At 43.6% G+C, this 16,934-nt stretch overlaps 1 protein-coding gene across 1 annotated transcript in view; it reads left to right on the top strand.

The window, feature by feature from the left end:
* Window positions 1-14,789, top strand: part of FUS12 (proteasome family protein) — a 38,386-nt gene extending 23,597 nt beyond the window's left edge. Inside the window, exons 9-12 of the mRNA XM_086491146.1 lie at window positions 13,484-13,574; window positions 13,756-13,890; window positions 14,051-14,163; window positions 14,279-14,789. Of these exons, the coding sequence (XP_086347272.1) occupies window positions 13,484-13,574; window positions 13,756-13,890; window positions 14,051-14,163; window positions 14,279-14,369 (430 nt within the window). The 3' untranslated portion in view covers window positions 14,370-14,789. The remainder of the gene's footprint in view (window positions 1-13,483; window positions 13,575-13,755; window positions 13,891-14,050; window positions 14,164-14,278) is intronic.
* Window positions 14,790-16,934: the final 2,145 nt, after the last annotated feature.

Raw genomic sequence — 16,934 nt, 5'->3', positions numbered from 1 at the left:
CCCCTAACTGATGCTAATGGATTCTAATGGGAATTCGGATGATCATGCTGTGTGCAACCGGAGGATATGCATCTATGCTAAGTGATTGGGCATGCACGGTCTACGAATAGACTCACAAAAGTGCTAGATCACTGCTAATCCAGACTTGACTGAACTGAACTGAACCCTGTTGTGGTGTAGCTTGTCCACGGACACATAGGGTTGGGATGTGTCACGTGACAATATTAAACTGAAGAGCGAGTCTGTCCCTGTCCCTATTGTATCGGCTTCGGCCATTTCTAAATTAATGAAATCCAGTCTGTTTGTTTACTTGATCTTTATGAAAGAACTGAGCGATAAGGATAGGACAAATATGTCTAAACTTGATAATGAACACCAAGATTTTCTGCACTCACGTCGATTGCTTCTTAGAGGGCCTACCAGGCGAGTTACCACCTGCTCGTCCTGAAGATCATACCATTGATCTGATACTTGGAAGCACACCATTGAACCGGCCACCTTACTGTGTGAGCCGAGCATAGAATGAAGAGATTATGAACCTAAAAGGGATTGGGAGGTGCAAAAGGGAGACACGACCAACCTCAGTGGACGCCACCTGTGAGCCGACGCCTTTCTAAGCGGGTATGGCATTTCCTAGGGGAAAACCGTCGGGTTTCAAAGGCAGTTCAATGAGGTGAGCGATAAGTTACCTAGAGGAGGCAACTTCAAAGGGAAGACTGAAGCAAGTCCCGCAGTTCCTAGGCCTCTGAATAGAGGTACTTGGTCGCTGTCACACTTAAATCAAGTTGGCGAAATGGGTCTCTCTAGTCATGGCCCTAAGAGTGTAGATAATTCTGGCCTCTCGTAGTCCAGAGGAAACTAGTGACAAAAGCGTCTGCCTTCGGTTTCTGGGTGCATAGTCCTGGTCGTTCTTCTTGTATACTTTTTTGGTGTATGAGGGGAGCGGCCGGGCATGCCCTAACCAACTTCGAAAACAAAATAAAACAAAGAGATTATGAACCAAGTGAAAGACCTCTTGGAAAAGGGTCTTGTCTAGCCTAGTACTTCACCGTATTGCTCTCCAGTGTTGTTGGTTTTGAAGAAAGACGGATCTTGGAGAATGTGCATCGATTATAGAGCTCTCAACAAAATCACCATCAAGAACAGATTTCTGATTCCTAGGATCGATGATATACTCGATAGATTACAGGGATCCTCGTGCTTTAGCAGGATTGATTTGAAGAGTGGATATCATCAGATCAAAATCGCGCTGGGAGACGTCTACAAGACAACTTTTCAGAAGACTTTTGGGTTATTTGTGTTTTTGGTGATGCCTTTTGGCTTAACCAATGCTCCTGCGACATTTAACCGGATGATGGACAGGGTTTTTCGAGAGTACAGGCTATTTGTTGGCACTTTCTTTGACGATATCATTGTTTTCTCCAAGAATGAGGCAGAACATAGAGATCATCTTCTTCAGGTCTTTCAGGCATTACGAGATCACAAGTTAGTGATTAATGCAAAGAAAAGTGAATTTTTCCTACAAGAGATACACTTTTTGGGACACATTGTCTCAGCACAGCAGGAGTGCAAATGGATCTGGCCAAGATAGAGACTATCCGTGATTGGCCCGATTTAAAGAATGTCCATGAAGTTAGAAGCTTCTTGGGACTGTGTTCGTACTATAGGCGGTTCATTCGAAAGTTTGCAGAGGTTGCTTCCCCTTTGCATATCTTGACATAGAAAGGAGTCCCTTTCTCGTGGGGACCCACAGAGGTGACTGCCTTTCAGACATTGAAAGAGAAATTGACTACGGAACAGGACCAATTTTGACTTTGCTGGACTTGCAGAAGTTATTTGAAGTATATTGTGATGCTTGTGGTCGTAGTCTGGGTGCAGTCTTAATGCAAGAAGGCCATGTCATTGCTTACGAGAGCCGATTGTTCTCAAGGCCGGAAATGACAGCACAGATTTATGAGAAAGAGCTTTTGGCGGTTATCCATGCTCTTACTCAGTGGCGGCAGTACCTACTCGGAGCGGATTTTACTGTCTTTACAGATCATCAGAGTTTGCGCTACTTCTTGTCACAGAAGCAGCTTTGGGAAAAGCAGATGCGGTGGGCGAACATCTTGTCACAGTTTCACTTCCAGATTGTCCATGTGCAGGGACAAAAGAATGTGGTGGCAGATGCTTTGTCTCGGAAGCCGTTGGTTCTGGCTATTTCCGCGATACATCATAGGAGCTTCGAGGATATGGTCGACCAGTATGCCATAGATATTGATTTTGCAGACGTTTTCACATGGATACGGGATGGGGAGACAATAGCGGGATATTCCATTCGGGATGGCTACTTGATGAGAAAAACCATGTTGTGCGTTACACAACCGTTGAGGGAAAAGGTTATGACCGAATGCCACTGTCCACCTTTTACGGGTCACTGCGGCATTGCTACCACCATGAAAGGGGTAGAGAGATACTTCTTTTGGCCGAGACTCAAAAAGGATGTGGAAGAGTTTGTGCGCAGTTGCTTAATATGCCAGAAGGTCAAGTTTGACAGGCATAAAGCAGAGGGATTGTTACAGCCTTTACCCATACCCACCCGGCCCTCGGAAACTATTGCAATGGATTTCATTTTTGATCTCCCGAGAACACAGAGTGGTCACGATGGTATCTGGACTGTTATTGACAAATTTAGCAAACAGGCTCATTTCATTCCAGTGAAGAAAACATCAGGTCTTGGACTAACTTGATCGAGTTTTGTGGGAACCGGTCCAGAGGCCTAAGGCCTAGCAAAGATGTAATGTGCAACGGAAGTGAATGATGGTGTATGGCTCATGATGAGTGCTCAGTGGTGCTCAAGGTTCCTTTTCAATTAACGGAAGGGAGAGCCTTCAATGCCTTAGTGAGAGGATGTGCAATGACCAAAACACGAGAGCGGAATACAACTGTGAGTGAGTGTGCAGAGAGTGCTAGAGAGAGAGAGAAGAGACGACACCACATGGGGTCCCAAACCCCCCTCCAAGGGCCCCCCCTCTATTGCTAGAGGAGTATTTGCTTTAGATTGCACAAAGGTCTGGTACAATGCTTCTAGATGCTATGATGCTAATGAGGCTATGTCAATGACGACGACGACGCTAAGGCTGAAATTTGAAAATGCTATGGCTTTGCAACTGACGTACCGCCACGAGGCTGATCTGCAACCTTCAAGACGAGCACGGGCTGAATGCAAAACGATGCCTGATTGGTGATGAAACTGCAGAACGCTAGGCTGATGGTTATATTGTCTTGTGGGTGACTACCATGGGTCTATACCTTGCACTTTCCTTTATGGGTGAATTTGGGCTTATCTTGGATTCATCTAGGTATGTTTTGGGGCTGAAATCTGAATGCTGCCAATCTGCAGCAAGGTGGGACTTGTGACGAAGATCTGCGACTAGGTCGGGTTGGATTCAATGAGGTTAAGGGCTGAAAACTGCAAACGCTGGCAGATCTGGCTGAAATAGTAAAACGCTGGCCTTGACTGCTGGAAAACTGAAAACGCCAGGTTACTCTGGGTCGTAATCGGTACCTTGGCAAGGTTCTGCAACTGTTGTTGAAGGATCTCGCAAGGCTAAGTGCTGAAACTGAAAACGCTGGATCTTGTGGCTGAAAATGCTGACTCTGATGCAGAAAACGCTGGCTGAATTGATGGAGAAAAATGCTAAGAGGCCTGTTGCTTGGATGTACTGTTCTCCCTCTTCTTCTGTGCCTCTTCTCATGCGCCTGAGGGCTGCCTTTATAGGAGTTTTGAAGTGGGTCGATCAGCCAGAATTCAGCCTCCATGATTTGCCTTTTTTTTATTTAATAAGTGAAAAGTCACTTATAAAATAAGTGCTAAGGGGTGGGTCCCATGCAGTTATGAAAACTGTTTCATGCGGGTGATAATGCTCATGCTTTAGGATGTGCAATCAGAGGGTATGTATAACCGGCCTGTACAACGTAGAGGGCGGTACTATTTCAATTACCTGTTAACGTTACACAGAGCATTGAGAAAGGAAGAGAAAACAATTGCGTCCAGCGACTAGAATGTCACTGCGCACACGAGACCGACACCCTGTAGGCCCCAAAGATTGGCGCCCCTTTCGGTATTTCTTTATTCAAATTAAGGTAGACGATCCGACCACTTCGCACAAGCTTTCACAAAGCTGTCCAAACCTGGCGAGGGCTGAAAACGTAGGTTTTCGACCTGATTTTGGCAGCATAACGACGCAAAAAACCTTGTAGGTCAAAAGCACCTGTCTAGGACGGATTCCCTCGCTATCTGGAAGCTTTCTGGTGAGCTGTCACAGAATTTCAGCGGGCTGTAATTCCCTGTTTTTCACTGCCGGGTGCCCAAAAGCCTGTACACGCATCCCAAAGCTCTCACGAGGCTCCCCTGGTGTTCCCTTGCCGTTTAGGTGCGAAACCCTAAACCTGCAGAAAAACACAGCAGGCTGTAATTCGCTGTTTCGGATCGTTTTTAGCGGAGCGAACACGCCTACGCGTGTCCCAAGGGCTCCCGCACGCAATGGGACAGTTCCCTTGTGAATTGGACAAGTTTTCACGCGAGAAAACTCTCCGAACTCGCAATCTTTTGCGATGGAACTGTGCATACCTGTGGGGGATTAGCAATTAGCTAATCCGGTTCCTGTTCAGAAGGCTCTTGCCTTGGCAAACACGCATAAACTCCCAGAATTGTACATGTTCATCTGAGTAGCCCAACTAGTGGGGCATTACCATATGTGCCAAAAGGGGGAGAGAGATGCACGAGAGCAAATCATCGCGCTACATGAGATAGAGGAGAAGGCAAGCTTTCCATTAAAGCTGTACACCTACACCCACTACTCACACACGCACACACACTGTAGCTCACTTATGAGTCAAATCAGCCTCCTCTCTCAAATTGGGCGCCCCCTCTTCAGCTGGAAGTAGCAAACTCCCCAGAAGCTGCCATGTGTCCAGTTTGCCCCTTTTGAGTTATTCTCTAGTTCCCACTGACTTATAAAGTTATAAGTGACTTTTCGAGTGGCCCAGACTTCATTTGGCACACACAGGCTTCCATACTCATCAGAAATGTGAGAAACCTATTCGGCCGCAGCCGTTTCACACTGGCCATGCAATGTCCACTTGCAGTATTTCAAGGGTTCCGGGGAAAACAAGTAAAAAAAAATAAATAAAAATATCTAGTACTTATTTACGGAAGGCAACAGGAAAAAATACACCTCCTAGTGACACACCCCACTCTTGAAATATTGCAAGCGACCTCGCTTGCATGCCAATAATACATGCGGTATCTGTTGATATCACACATATTCTATGATGGGAATCCAAGATATACATGCTTCCGGAAATGTAGCGTTGGACGATTAAACAATCCCACCAACCTGGCTACGACACATATATCAAGCATAGAAGCCTTCTAGTGTACTCTGAAGCACAAACTTCTCTAGCTAAATTCTGTATGGAAAGAGTAGATACAATTGCTTAACTACTCTCTTGAGCATCATGAACCATGCTCTTGCCTTGCTCCAGAAAAGGCTACATCAAGTCACTCTGGGTTCCATCTGAAAGGCTTCAAGATACAATTGCAATAGCTGAGCTGAATCAGCCAATTCAGACTCTTCCATCCATTTGGCATCCAACGATGGATAGTTCTTGAACTTCACCAAATAGCGTCTTGCAACCTTTCCTCTGACCTTTCTTTCTTTATGTGCCACTATCTGTTCAGGAACAAGGATTTTATCCAATTCTTCCACTTCGGGTTGTTCCTCATCAAGCATATTCTCTGGCACATCACCAACAAAGGGTCTTAGAAGGCTGACATGAAAAGCATTATGTATTTTCCAGCCTTCTGGTAGCTTTAACCTGTAAGCTACATCGTTGATCTTTTCTGAAATCTGAAAAGGACCATAATATCGCATATTGAGCTTAGGAAACAAGCGTTCCTTGCCTTTCCTTTTCCTTAACCTGGCCTTTTCAAAGCGCAAAAGCACCCAATCACCAAGTGAAAATACAAGTTCACGACGGTGACGATCAACAGCTTTCTTTTGCTTAGCCTGAGTCTTCTCAAGAGCAATCTTTATCTTCTTGTATGTTTCATCCATATCTTGCACATACTTGTTTGCCTCAAAAATCTTGTCCTTAGTCTGCAAAATGGGCGGGACTTTCTTTCCTCCTTCCACTATCTCAAATGGTGCCTTACCTGTTGACGTATGCACAGTGTTATTGTAAGTATATTCAACCAATGGAAGATGGTGTTGCCAAGTTGCCTTGTGCTCTGACACATAACATTTGAGCAGGTCCAGAACAGTAGAATTTGCCTCTTCTGACTGTCCATCAGTTTGCGGATGAAACGAAGAAGAGAACTTTAGCATAGTGCCCATGTTCTCAAACAATGCCTTCCAGAAAAGACTCGTCATACGTGGATCCCTGTCACTCACAATTGATTGAGGCATCCCGTGATATTTAAAGATATTGCTCATGAATATCTTGACCATGTGTTCTGGCTTTATCTTCTTCCTCACAGGAATGAAATGGGCCTGCTTACTGAACCTACAAATCATAGTCCAAATCCCATCATTGCCTGTCTGCGTCCTTGGAAGATCAAAGATAAAGTCCATTGCTATGCTTTCCCATGGCCTATCTGGGATCGGGAATGGCTGCAACAATACCGGTTGCTTTTGTCTGTCAAATTTGACTTTTTGGCATACTAAGCATGATCTTACAAATGTGTCAACATCTTGACGCAAAGCTGGCCAATAGAAGAATGCCTCAACCCCTTTCACTGTCGCATCAATTCCACGATGCCCAGCATAAGGTGGAGCATGACTTTCCATCAAAATTTTGGGTCGTAACTGTTTGGTAACGCATAATTTTCCATGCATCATGAAAAAGTCATTCTTAAACATATAGTGTTCATGATGTTGCCCATCAACAAGCTGGTCATAGATCCTTGCAAAATCTGAATCTTCAGCATATTGTGTCTTCATTTCGTCTAGTTCACAATGGTATGGAATTGACACTGCTGAAATTTGGGGCTTTCATGACAACGCATCAGCCACCACGTTCTTTTTCCCTTGCACATGCACAATCTGAAAATGGAACATTGACAAGATGTTTGCCCATCGCATGTGCTTCTCAGACAACTTCGTCTGTGTGAGAAAATATCGCAAGGTTTGATGATCCGTTTGGACAACAAAATCAGCCCCTAGCAAATAGTGTTTCCAACTAGTGAGAGCATGAATTACTGCCAGCAATTCTTTCTCATAGACTTGCAAAGTTTCTTTCAGTCTTCAAAAGAATTCTGCTCTCATATGCGACTACTCGGCCATTCTGCATTAGAACTGCACCAAGACTATGGCCACATGCATCACACTGAACCACAAAAGGTTTTGAAAGATCTGGCAAAATGATTACCGGATCTGAAGTCAGCTTCTCTTTCAAGTGTTTGAACGCTAAAATTTCCTTGGCTGTCCACTTGAAAGTAACTCCTTTTCCTTGTAGTGCATGGAGTGGAGAAGCAATCTCAGCAAAATTTCGGATGAACCTCGTGCAGTAGGAACATAAGCCTAGAAAGCTTCGAATGTCATGTACGGACTTCAAGTCTGGCCATGACCTAATTGATTCCACTTTAGCGGGATCCATGCGTACCCCATCCTTTGAAACAATGTCCCCAAGGAAGTGAATTTCTTGCAAAACGAATTCACTCTTCTTCGCATTAATGAGTACCCTGTTCTTACGTAACTCATTGAAAACTGCAGTCAGGTGATCCCTATGCTCCTCTTCAGACTTGGAATAGACAATCATGTCATCAAAGAAGGTACCCACGAAGTTTCTATGCGGTCTAAAAATTCTGTCCATCATTCTATTAAACGTGGCAGGAGCATTTGTGAGACCAAATGGCATGACAAGAAACTCATAGAGACCAAATGTTGTCCTGAATGCAGTCTTATGGACATCTTCTTGCCTAATGCGTATCTGATGATACCCACTCTTTAGGTCTATTCTTGTAAACAATGAGGCTCCCTCAAGCCGATCAAGAATGTCATCTATCCTCGGTATGGGGAACCTGTTCTTGATGGTATTCTTATTCAAGGCGCGATAGTCAATGCACATGCGCCATGGACCATCCTTCTTCTGCACTAAGAGTACAGGCGAACAAAAAAGGGATGAACTGGGCTGAATCAGCCCCTTCTCTAAAGGCTCGTTGACCTGACTCATAATCTCTTTCTGCTAGGTTGCACTAACCCTGTATGGTGGTCTATTCGGTGGACTAGAACCTGGCACAAGATCTATAGTATGATCCTCAGGTCTCTCAGGAGGTAACTCCCCTGGTAAAGAGTCCGAACAACAATCACTGAAACCACTCAAAAAAGTTGACCTGTTTTTATGTAAGGTAGACAAATTAGATACAACTTGAGGTACTTCTTTTGCAAAGATCAAGTACGCAGAAAGATGATTCTTTATTACAGATGAAATAGCAGAAGGAGAAACAACTGGAACAGACTCCCCTTTAAGCTTTACATCAAGGACATGAGTTTTTCCTCTATGTACAAGGGTAATCTTTTTGTTGTAAGTATCCACCATAGCATGCAACCTGTAACACCATGGGATACCCAGTAACACATCACAGCCCTCAAGTGGCATAATATGAAATTCTTCCGCATCCACATAGCTCTGAATGTGCAGACGAAGCTTCCCCAAAATGGGAGTAATGGGCTCTGAATGACCTGGGCATGCCAAGCCTGCTTGCCCTGTCATACCCATCTCCTCTGCACGAATGCCCAACTTTGATGCCAATTCTGGTGATATGAATTTTGCACGGGTTCCTGGATCATAGAAAACCAGCACTGTCTGGTCTCTAACTTTGCCGCAAGCACTGCACAACTCCGTGGCATCTGTGTTTGGCTGGTCTCCAACCAAATCTGGAACAAGTCCTGCACTTGGCTTTGGCTTCTTCCCTTTATGGTCTGACTTGTCATCCTTATCCTGTGACTTCTTCTGTGGGCATTCATTTGCAAAATGTCCTTCCTGTTCACAAATGTAGCATTTCTTGGCCTCCCTAAGAGCTTTCCGTTCTTCAAAAGTTTTGCCATAAAAATGTCTCTTTTGTCCTTGTCCTCGTCTCGAAGAAGACTTAGACTGGTTCTTGGACGTATCACCTTCTTCAGTGGAGGGCTTCTTTGTGGGAGGCTCATAAGGCTTTGCTGCAACATTGCCCTTGACTGAAAACTGTTTGCCCTGGGACCCTTTCTTGTGGCTATTAAATCCATCGGAATCTCCCTTCGACAGATTGCTGGCCACTCTTGTATTCTCTATCAACTGAAACATATTAATGACAGTAGTCTTTGTGCAGTGGTCCCTGATTTTCTTGGGCAATCCGCAACAGTACTTCTCAATCTGTTCTGACAATGGCAGAAACCTGTAAGAGGTGACTGGAACCAGTGCGGCCCAAAACTGTTTATTGTACTCTTCCAAGTTCGCACACTGTTTAGCATTCAACTCGTGCCATTCTGTCATCACATCCACTTCAAAAGTGTTTGTCAACCATGCAGGCGCAAAAAGCTGTTTGAATTGGACCCACGTTGTTGGGGCTTGACCCTGGTTCAACAATACGGTCCACCATTGAAGCGCATTCCCTTTCAAGAAAGTGGCAGCCTTTCGTATCTTTGAAGATTCCGTGAAGTTTCCTCTAGCATAAGCTGCATCGAACTGCTGTATGAAGGTCAAAGCCTTCAATTGATCCTCAGTTCCTCTGAAAGTTTCAAACTTCACTCCCTGCCCACCTTCCTAGTAATCCTTAAGCTGACTCAAAGGAGCCACATTATCATAAACAAGTGCCTGTAACAATGGTGCTCCATGAGTGTTCATTCCAACACTCGCGTCAACTGTTTTCCCTATCATATCTGCATTTTGGACGTATGGCTGCGAAAAACCAGCCATACCAAATTGTGTTCCAGGCACTCGAAATTGGCCATAGGCACCTTGAAAACGTGGTTGGACACCCATGTTCGCGTACATAGGGTTACCCATGCCTGTTTGCATTGTCCCGAACACATTCCCTGGCATATAACCTGTGGAAGGTCCAGCCATAGCTTGAAACACTGAAACACCTCCAAAATAACCAGGATAAGTATTAGGTAATGGAAGGGTCTGACGCATAGCGTGTTCATTACTCCCTTGACCATTCACAAACGGTTCCTGTCCGGCTAAAGCAAGCTGCTTTGGATCATTGGACACCGCTAGTTGCTCAACCACATGGGCTTTCCCTCGAGCATCATGAGTCCTCTGCACATTGGAAATCTCCTTTTCCTGCAACGGCTCAGTCATGCCCTGTGTAGGAGGCTGAAAACCCTGTGTCGGAGCCTGTAAGAACTCTTGCATCCTTGGGTTGTTAGCCAATTGCTGAAACATGTCCATGCAGTAACGCAGTTGAGTTCTAAACAACCTGTCGTCTTCTTGAAGAGTTGAAGGAATTTTCTCTTCAGGTACTTGGTCTCTCTTCTCTGCCATAACGACAAGCTCTGTGTTGCTTTCACCCACAACAATCCACGCTGCACTTTTTGAAGAAAAAGTGACTATCCCGTCGATGGAACCATATAACCGGCCTGTACAACGTAGAGGGCGGCGTTGTACAGGCCGGTACTATTTCAATTACCTGTTAACTTTACACAGAGCACTGAGAAGGGAAGAGAAAACAGTTGCGTCTAGCGACCAGAATGTCACTGTGCACACGAGACGGACACCCTGGAGGCCCCAAAGACTGGCGCCCCTTTTGGTATTTCTTTATTCAAATTAAGGTAGACGATCCGACCACTTCGCACAAGCTTTCACAAAGCTGTCCAAACCTGGCGAGGGCTGAAAACACAGGTTTTCGACCTGATTTTGGCAGCATAACGACGCAAAAACCCCTGCAGGTCAAAAGCACCTGTCTAGGACGGATTCCCTCGCTATCTGGAAGCTTTCTGGTGAGCTGTCACAGAATTTCAGCGGGCTGTAATTCCCTGTTTTTCACTGCCGGGTGCCCAAAAGCCTGTACACGCATCCCAAGGCTCTCACGAGGCTCCCCCGGTGTTCCCTTGCCTTTTGGGTGCGAAACCCTAAACCTGCAGAAAAACACAGCAGGCTGTAATTCGCTGTTTCGGATCGTTTTTAGCGGAGCGAACACGCCTACGCGTGTCCCAAGGGCTCCCGCATGCAATGGGACAGTTCCCTTGTGAATTGGACAAGTTTTCACGCGAGAAAACTCTCCGAACTCGCAATCTTTCGCGATGGAACTGTGCATACCTGTGGGGGATTAGCAATTAGCTAATCCGGTTCCTGTTCAGAAGGCTCTTGCCTTGGCAAACACGCATAAACTCCCAGAACTGTACATGTTCATCTGAGTAGCCCAACTAGTGGGGCATTACCATATGTGCCAAAAGGGAGAGAGAGATGCACGAGAGCAAATCATCGCGCTACATGAGATAGAGGAGAAGGCAAGCTTTCCATTAAAGCTGTACACCTACACCCACTACTCACACACACACACACACACTGTAGCTCACTTATGAGTCAAATCAGCCTCCTCTCTCAAATTGGGCACCCCCTCTTCAACTGGAAGTAGCAAACTCCCCAGAAGCTGCCATGTGTCCAGTTTGCCCCTTTTGAGTTAATTCTCTAGTTCCCACTGACTTATAAAGTTATAAGTGACTTTTCGAGTGGCCCAGACTTCATTTGGCACACACAGGCTTCCATACTCATCAGAATTCAGTGCTAACTGGCCCGACGAGTCCCAGACTGAAGGACCAAGAGTCCCGCTGTGAGAAACCTATTCGGCCGCAGCCGTTTAACACTGGCCATGCAATGTCCACTTGCACCTTTTCAAGGGTTCCGGGGAAAACAAGTAAAAATAAAATAAATAAAAATATCTAGTACTTATTTACGGAAGGCAACAGGAGAAAATACACCTCCTGGTGACAATATGCAGCTACTTTAAGTGCCTGGACATGCACGGCCTGCGCAGAGGCTCACAAAGGTGCCATAACACTTCCTAGGCTTCCTAAACCCTAGAAATAGGAACAGCTTGTCCACGTACACATAGGGTTAGATGTGCACGTGACAAAAGAAGAAGAAATATAAGAAATCCCAACTTATGAAGTCCTGCCAAGTGGCCCAAATCAATAATGGGTTAGGATTAATTACAGGAGCCGGCCGAGGGGCCTAAAAACCTAAAATAAAGTAGGACACACACATAATTGCATAAAAATGGATGACGTGGCAGGTTGTACGGAATTTTCACGCTTTGCGCTGACAGTTGATGACGTGGCAGGGCTGTACAGACAGCCTTCTGGGCACTTGCTTTTGGTGCCAGATGCTTTTAGAAGTGCTGCTTTTCATGTGCGTCTTTTGAGTTTGGGCCAAGGGTCTTTAAATATGTAACGAGGGGTCTCTCTCTGGACTCTACCGTGCTGACAAGCAGAGGAGAGCCCATAGTCGTATCTTTGTGAATCAATAATAAAGAAATACCGAAAGGGGTGCCCGTCTTGGGGGCCAGTGCCAGATTCGGGGGACTAGTTACAATTGTTTGATTTGACATGGGAGGAGCTTGTTCCCTTGTTGTTGGATTAGGAGGATTGATTATGGAGGTTAGGCCCTGGCTGTGGACACTCGTCCAAGAAAGGAAAGCAGAAGCAAAAGGCACAGATGGATAATACTTTTGGTTTTTGAAAAGAAGTCAGATTCGGATAGAAGAATAATACTTTTGGTTTCTGAGGCTTTGCCCAAAGAAGTCGGATTCGGATTCCGAGTGCGGTGAGATGGCTGCTGTTGCATGTGTTCTGGCCTTTACACACTTCGTTCACCTACCTTCATTTCATATGGGACTCACAAAGACTCATGGATGAATATCACTCTTTTCAGATTTCTTTCTCAGCACCAGGCTCAGGCAGTTGCTCCTAATTCCTTGGGAGAGCCTAGATGACCTATTTAGTCTTTGTGGTAGACCCGAGTCAAAGGTTTTATGCAATGGTGATACTCGGACACGGACACTTATATGTTGGCTTTTAGCATGTGAGATGGACTTTGGAGTAGAACGGCTTGACTAGTTTCTGGAGGAAGCATGGTCAATCTTTGCCTTTTCGTATAAACTACAGCTATCAATGACATGTCTACACGGCAAGGTGTAGAGGCGGTGGAGCTCTAGCCTGCACGACTGACACAGGTCCAATTGTTAAGAGGCCTTTTTTAAGTGGGAACTACAGACACTTGGTAGAAATGGCTGTACTTGCTTGACAGGGTAGTGTAAAGTGCATTGATTAGTCTTTGGCTGAGTTGAGGGCTGATTTCTCCAGTTTATGGAGCCACCAGCTTTCTGTTGGCAGACCAGTTTTAGTTGTGTCTGTGCATGTACATATACGTTTGCAGTGCAATGGATGCTCTTTTGGCCATTCTACTTGAAAACGCAAAAGACAAGAATGTTCAGATCTTCTGACTGCTTTTCTCACAGGTATAAGAATGACCCTGAAATTCTTGCAATGACGAACCTTGTTGCAGCATACCAGAGGAATGATATATTGGAGTTTGAGAAGATAATCAAGGTATCTACCAACAGTATTAGGTTTATTACGTGATTGTTTTTTCTGTAAAATAATGTCTGGTTTTTGATTTGGTAATTGTTTGCGTCTTTGGTGTTCTTTTGTAGCATTCAAAGTTTATGGGTGTATAGCCTTACATTGGCAAAGAAGTTAGCTTTATGTATCTTCATATCTTGACATGCAGAGTAATCGAAAAACAATAATGGATGACCCCTTTATTCGAAATTATATAGAGGACTTATTAAAGAATATTCGGACACAAGTTCTTTTGAAACTGATCAAGCCGTATACGCGCATACGGATTCCTTTCATATCCCAGGTGAGGACCATCTTACATCTGTATAATGGTGTTGTGCTCAATTGAACTCGTTAGCTAGGTTTTGACAAAAAAGCAGTTGTGCAACTGTCAAGTGTAATTTGTAGGGGCTTTGGCATGCTGTTGTACGGAAACCATGTATATGATGGTTTGATTTTTGCAGGAGCTTAACATCCCTGAGAAGGATGTCGAACAGCTGCTTGTTTCACTGATTTTGGATAATCGAGTACATGGTCATATAGATCAAGTCAACCAGCTCTTGGAACTTGGGGACAGGTAGAGTTGTTATAGCTGTGTTTGTCACTACTTGTTAATGTGCCACTCTGGTCAAAATATATATTCCTGTTTATCAAAAAGCTAACGTTCACTGGTTTTGCTGTCAAATGTTCAGGTCAAAAATACCAAAGAAATACACGGCAATTGACAAATGGAACACTCAATTGAGAGGTCTGTGCCAAGTGGTTACAACACGAGTTGGCTAAAAATGTGGCTCTCACTCTGCCAAATACGGGAGTTAGATTTGCAATCAATTCTAATTGAGCTGACATTTTGTGGCCTTTCGGAGAGAATTACTCGGCATTCATGAAGGGTTTGTTTATGCTCCTTGGAGATTTTATGCCATCAAGAGAGGCCTCGGAGTTTCTCTTATCGAATGATGCAAGATGAAAGGGTACCCTGCATTCTGTGCTCTTGAAGGCACTATGTAATGCTACTTCTGGTGTCATGAGCCTCAACAAGAGCTATGTAAAGAATTTCTCATAAATTAGTCTACTTTACAAAATTCATTGGAGTTTTGCAGAGATGATCAATTGTACGATGTTCACATACAGGTATCCTCGTCACTTTACATGTGCTTGCTAGGCAGCAGCTTGCCTTCAATTCAAGATTTTTGTTATGTGGAATCCGAGGAGTCTTGAATGCATGTCATTCTCGAGAAAGTGAATTTTTGTTTGCATGTGGAAATAAATTCACGGAAGTGACAGACTGACATAAGTCATTAGCAAATGATAAGTCGTTGACTTGTTATCATTCTTCATAGAAGAAAATCCCACCATAATTGGTGTTAAAGGTTGAGAACCCGACCTAAACATGAAGAGATTAAACTTAATTGCAACATGTTTTGCCTCATAGTAAGCAAACTCCAACCAAAGGGACAACCTTTCCAATTGGATTGTTTGGTGCTAGCGTATGCAAGTAGCATATCCTTTAGCACAAGAGTCACACTTGTAAACTGTCCATCCTTTCTGGTGATTGAAAATACTAAGCTATATTTCTCCACCGTTTTAAAGACAGTACTCCAAAATGACTGGTAAACAGGGAGCACAATTCTTGGAAACATTGCTGAGTAAGCAAAAATGTTCTAAACAACAACTTGGTTAACTTGAGAGAGTGGAAAAGTAGATTGAATAAACCGTACAAAGTTTAGTAAACTTATCTATCACCACCCAAACTGATCCATGATCTCTATTGGTGATTAATAGAAGCTACTAATGTCATGAATGTGCATGTTGCTCCAAATCAGCTTTGTTAAACACTAGGGCCAATAACACTTAGTGTGCATGCATTTAGCAAAAACAAATCCAAACCTGCATATCCATGACCATACTTACCCATGATTATGGCTAACATTATGCTCACAATCCAAAGGAAAAGAACAAAATACTTTCCACTTGTAAGTCATGCTTACATATTTGGACTATAACAAAATGTGAAAATCAATCACATCTAGGTACCGAATGAAATATGTTCATTACGAAACATGTATCTTTCTACATGTGTAAACAACTTTTCGTTAAATTTGTTTAACAATATTTGTAACCTTAAGTCTTATTATGTATCCGACAATTTTTGACCATTGAAATTGTTCCTGATATGATGTGCTCAAAATTGTTTAAAAAACGAATTTGACAAAAACCTAAGGACTTTGTCATAACATATAAATAAAATAATGGGAGCCAGTGTCAATCCTAAGGACTCATATTCTCCCATGTGGAATATGTCTCATATAAGGATATCCAAAAAATGACATCCTTCAAGTACGAGATGTACTTGTGTGTGGAAGTAACTGTCAACACTTAGCGAGATGAGTGAGAGGGACTTTCATAAACTGTTCTCCACACTAGCTAAACCAGAATCCATGGGTTTCTACACCATGTTGTTACTTTTGTGACAACATGTGCCAAACGAAACCCTACCATGTAGGTCCATAAATACATAATGTAAAAATGTATGTGGGACACTACAACCCCAAAATTCTTTGTTCCTAAATGACCTTGTATGTCTCTTAGGAGCAAAATGGATGAAAGCATTCAAGATTATACATCCTACTTATTCAAGTCAATCAAAACCTATGAAAAAATGAAATAGAACCAAAGAAGGTTGATCATAGTGTTCACTTACCCGTAGTCAAATGCACATGACCAAATCTCCTACCTAAAAAGGCCTAGTAACACTAATTGAAAGATTAGTAAAAATCAAGTAGTATTGTACCGGTAACCGGGGATGTTGCCTTTGCAATCAAAACCCTTGGTTAAAATTTATAGTTTCAAACCCCTTGGTTAGACTCTGTATAAAAACTATTCAAACTAGTAGTCAACGGTGACTAGCACAATCTACAGGTTATAATAGTGATGGGAATCAACTCGGAAAGTTGAACTTGTCTAGTATCCCTTGGTACATTGCGGACTTATTTTCTTGAAAGTACAACTGTGATGAGATCAAACTATGACTCTCAACACCAATGTGTTGTATGCGGATGATGTAATTCTTTTAGCTGACACTTTAGAAAATGCACAAAAGCTTATGGTTGTCCTTGAGAACTTTTGTTTGCATAGTGGAATGATTGTGAATAGATTCAAAACAAAGGTTATGCTTGTGAAAACCAACCATAAGGAGAATCCATCCATTGTGTATAACAATGAGACACTTAAAGTTGTTGAGAGCTTTAAGTACCTTGGCCTTGAGGTTCCGACCAATCACAAGTGGCATGAATATACTATGCGTCGTTTGGAATCTGGAAAGAGAGCGCAATATGCATTTGAGAGCAT

Source organism: Adiantum capillus-veneris, chromosome 19 (genome assembly GCF_014529385.1).
Source record: "Adiantum capillus-veneris isolate H3 chromosome 19, ASM1452938v2, whole genome shotgun sequence".
In the NCBI taxonomy this organism is placed as follows: Eukaryota; Viridiplantae; Streptophyta; class Polypodiopsida; order Polypodiales; family Pteridaceae; genus Adiantum; species Adiantum capillus-veneris.
Note: the sequence above shows the minus strand (reverse complement) of the source record. Positions and strands in the feature narration are given on the sequence as shown.